General features: G+C 53.6%; 4 protein-coding genes across 4 annotated transcripts; 2 read left to right on the forward strand and 2 right to left on the reverse strand.

The window, feature by feature from the left end:
- Positions 1-12: 12 nt before the first annotated feature.
- ACA1_150540 (uncharacterized protein) lies at positions 13-436 on the forward strand (the record flags this gene model as incomplete). The annotated part of the gene is made up of 2 exons (XM_004340800.1): positions 13-233; positions 337-436. Coding segments are annotated over 2 exons (321 nt in total), but the record flags the coding sequence as incomplete, so codon positions are not given.
- Positions 437-933: 497 nt separating this feature from the next.
- ACA1_150550 (uncharacterized protein) lies at positions 934-1,195 on the forward strand (the record flags this gene model as incomplete). The annotated part of the gene is made up of 2 exons (XM_004340801.1): positions 934-943; positions 1,026-1,195. The coding sequence occupies 2 exons, from the start codon at positions 934-936 to the stop codon at positions 1,193-1,195; spliced, it is 180 nt and encodes a 59-aa protein (XP_004340849.1).
- A 155-nt stretch (positions 1,196-1,350) lies between these two features.
- On the reverse strand, positions 1,351-1,722 carry ACA1_150560 (uncharacterized protein; the record flags this gene model as incomplete). Its single annotated transcript, XM_004340802.1, has 3 exons — positions 1,351-1,410; positions 1,476-1,538; positions 1,603-1,722. The coding sequence occupies 3 exons, from the start codon at positions 1,720-1,722 to the stop codon at positions 1,351-1,353; spliced, it is 243 nt and encodes an 80-aa protein (XP_004340850.1).
- Positions 1,723-2,217: 495 nt separating this feature from the next.
- On the reverse strand, positions 2,218-3,220 carry ACA1_150570 (rhodaneselike domain containing protein; the record flags this gene model as incomplete). The annotated part of the gene is made up of 5 exons (XM_004340803.1): positions 2,218-2,280; positions 2,344-2,440; positions 2,572-2,728; positions 2,824-2,856; positions 3,067-3,220. The coding sequence occupies 5 exons, from the start codon at positions 3,218-3,220 to the stop codon at positions 2,218-2,220; spliced, it is 504 nt and encodes a 167-aa protein (XP_004340851.1).
- Between the last annotated feature and the right edge of the window lie 365 nt (positions 3,221-3,585).

Here is a 3,585-nt window from a genome sequence, read left to right on the forward strand (position 1 = left end):
GAGTGGATCGAGTCGTGGCGCGCGTCGCTGCCGATCGTGCCCATCATCCGGCTGCTGGCGGCGATCGTGCCGCAGATCCCGGCGCTTGTGTCGGGCTCCTCGGCGGACGAGGCCCAGATCCTGGAGTACCTCCGCAACACCACCCTCGTGGGCTTGCTGCCCGTGCCCCACCCGATCCTCCTCAGGAGGTACCAGTCCAATGCCGTGGCCAAGATGTGGTTCACCACTTTCATGTACGTCACCACACACCCTTTCCCCTTCGTCTTTTGTGTTGTCGTGTGTGTCGTGCGCATGTAACGTGTTTGCTCATGCGCGAGGTTGGCGGATGGTGTGTAGGTGGGGTGTGATCTACCTGCGAAACGTGAACCCGCCCCTGTTCTACGCCACCCGCGTCAAGCTCATCACCGTCAAGATGGTGGACACGCCAGCCCCCTGAAGCGCCCTCCCCCGTTCTGGGCCACACGGTTGCTATTGTCCTCCACCACCTCTCCTTCTCTCTCCTTCCTTTGTTGTTCACATACGTGAGTGTCCCAAAAACACTACCAACCACTTCTTCCCCGACGTCAACTCTGCGCCTGACCCATGTTGCCGAATGAATGAAGGGTTGTGCAACAAATCGACATTGCCCCTATTGCTTCATATACACGTGTCACTACAGACCTGTGTGTGGGTCGACTAATGAGCTTATCGGAAGGCCAATAAACGCGTCGTGCCGGACCAACAGCCTACGAGGTGCGTGATTTCGGGCGAATTCTCCGGCACTGGCCCTGGGGGGAGGACCGGCCCTCTCTATCTGCCCGACTTCTCGCGCCTGCCGCGAGTGTTGGCGCCACGCCGGCTTCTAGTCTTTCTTATCACCAACAGCACAAGCACCACCACCTCACCAAGAGCAAGACTCCAACCTCGTCACTCTCGACCCCGCCTAGCACTACTATGGAAGTTGGTACGACGCAGATTTTCTTCTACACGCATCAAAATCCGCACTAACGCTCAATTCTCTGGCGCCACAATACACATCTATGCAGTGGACATCCTGCTCATCATCTTGGCGATCTTCCTCCCGCCCGTCTCGGTCTTCCTCAAGCGAGGATGCGACATTCATTTGCTCTTGAACATTCTCCTCTGGATTTTTACGTGGATCGGCGGCGTCATCCACGCGACCTGGGTTGTGCTCACGACCAAGGGCACCATCTAAGCAATCTTTCCTCTCATTTGCCCTCCTACGCCGATTACTCACAGGAGTACTCCTGTTTTTTGCCCTAAAAAACACCAGAAACCCGCCGCACTGAGCGTGGCGTTTTGCACTACAGTGACTTTTTAATTTACAAAGATGTGGGAGAAAGTAGGCATCTACTTGCGCAGCTGGTTGAGCAGCTCTACTCGCTCTCGCCTCATCTCTGCTGATTTCGTCTGCAAACACACCATTGTCAAACAAATCTTGAGCGTCGATTCGCCACCTCGGTGGAAGGACGCACCTCTATAGAGTAGATTTCGGTGACGAGCTTTTTGTTCTCTGACACCAAGTTCTCTATTGCAATCTGTACACCTGACGCCCATGAGCATGAAAATTGCTATCTTCATCCCCCCCCCAAATACACGTACGCGAGCACGATCCTTGGCCACGTCTTGAGCATGAAGGAGTGTCTCCAACTCTTTTCGAAGGCGGGCGTTTTCCTCTCGTGCCTGGGCCAGAGCAGTTCCATCCCCCGTCGTCGTTGCCATCTTCTTCGTTCTTTTTGTGCTCTTTTTTGTGTCTTATTAATTGTGGCCCGGCTGCACAAAAGCTGCGCGATGGCGACTAACTTTTCCTTCCTGCCGACCCATAAGTTGAGGCACGCAGCTTCACGTAGAAGACGTTGGACGAAGCCAGAGAGCAAGCATTGCACAGAGCCAGCAGCATAACGTATTGGTTTTTCGCCTTTTACTAAAGACCACCGTGTTGCTGGCTCACTCAATGTGCCTTCACTAATTTTTAGTGGCTGGCCTCTTCAGAGAGCCGCCGTCCCCCTCTCAATCCAACACAAATAAACCAACTTGTTCTCTCCCCTCCCTCCACTCTTGGAGTTGAGGGAGGTTCATTTCTTTCCCTTGCTTTGTTGCTGCCTGTTCCTTGTGGGTTCAACAAGACACTGCAATTAAGTTCTGTGCCATGTTGTCCTGGATCAAAAAGCGCGTGCTGTCTGCTTGTAGGCCACCAGTCTGTACTCAAAGAGCGATTCAGTGGCCTGCCAGATCCCTGGGGCTTGGCTGATCGTTGATGTGCACCAGCTCAGACTCCACCTGGAAACCCGGCCCGCGTTGAGCTGGCGACATACACAGAAAATGTGAGCAGGAGGGACACACCTCATCCCAGCATTCTCGATCAAAGTTCTCGATGTGGTCGTCCTTCTTTCCGTTGAACGTCTTCACCCAGTTCTTGAAGCCCTCAGCCAGGACGTAACTAATCACATCAGATGACCACACACCACACGACACACGACACCACACACGGCACACGATGCACACAACACATGTATGTTACAAGGCAAATCGCGCATTGCTGGCGCAGTTGTGGTGGTAGCGGAGGCGTACACGTTGTTGCCCTGCGAGGCGGCGTCGGTGCCGAGGGCCTTGATGAGGCTCAGCGCGGCAGCCGGCGATCTCAGCTGGCCGTACATGCAGTAGAACACAATGTAGTCCTTGCGCCCGTGCTCCTTGGCCAACTGCTCCAGCTTCGACTCGACCGCGTCTGATGTCGCGCGCGCGTGCGTGTGCGGTGAGGTACTCTCCTCGAACAAGTTACCACCCATTGCGCGAGGGTGCAACGCGAGGGTGGAGTGGTACCATCGAAGGGCAGGTTCAAGGCCCCGGGAATGTCTGCGCTCGGGAGAAGAAGAAGAGTGGGGACGAACGTTGGTCAGCTCGACCTGGTGCCAATCTCGTGGGTTTCGAGATTTGATTGGCCAACCCAGCAAACGACGAACTTAAAAAAAAGCCAAATAATTAATACCTATAATAATAACCTCAAAAAAAAAAATCAAAAAAATCATAGGTGCGCTCGAGCAAAGTGGTGGACGAGAGGGGTACGGCCGCCATGGAAATCAGGACCCCGCACATCGACGACGAGGACGCCCGAGTGTCGCTGCTTGAAGAGGAGCGAGGCGAGATCTTCTGCTGTGATGCGTTGGAAGTTCTTGGGAATGGAAATCTGCAGCTTGGCCTTCGGTACGCCTCCTTCCATCTTCTTCTTTTGGTTGTTCGCGCTTTGTGGTCAACAACCAACAGCTTCGTTGTCCAGGAGCAAGTGTCGACATGCAACTTCATTTTTAATAATAATAATAAAATCTAAACATTTATTTATAGTATATAAATATTACTGGATATGATTTGGGTAGGGGGCGTATTATTTTGTTTCTCGGCTAGATGGAGGAGAGGAAGAGGTTGGCCGCGCGGCTGCGGTGGCGCGACGAGCTACGGGTGGAAGCTGCGGAGGCAAACAAAGCTGTGAGAAGAAAGCGAAAGAGCGAAGAAGAAGACGCGGACTCTAACCGAAGAAATGGGGCGAAGAAGAAGAAGAAGATGCAACGTAGGTCGGTGGCGGAGGAG

Source organism: Acanthamoeba castellanii (assembly GCF_000313135.1).
Source record: "Acanthamoeba castellanii str. Neff unplaced genomic scaffold scf7180000084716, whole genome shotgun sequence".
In the NCBI taxonomy this organism is placed as follows: domain Eukaryota; phylum Discosea; order Longamoebia; family Acanthamoebidae; genus Acanthamoeba; species Acanthamoeba castellanii.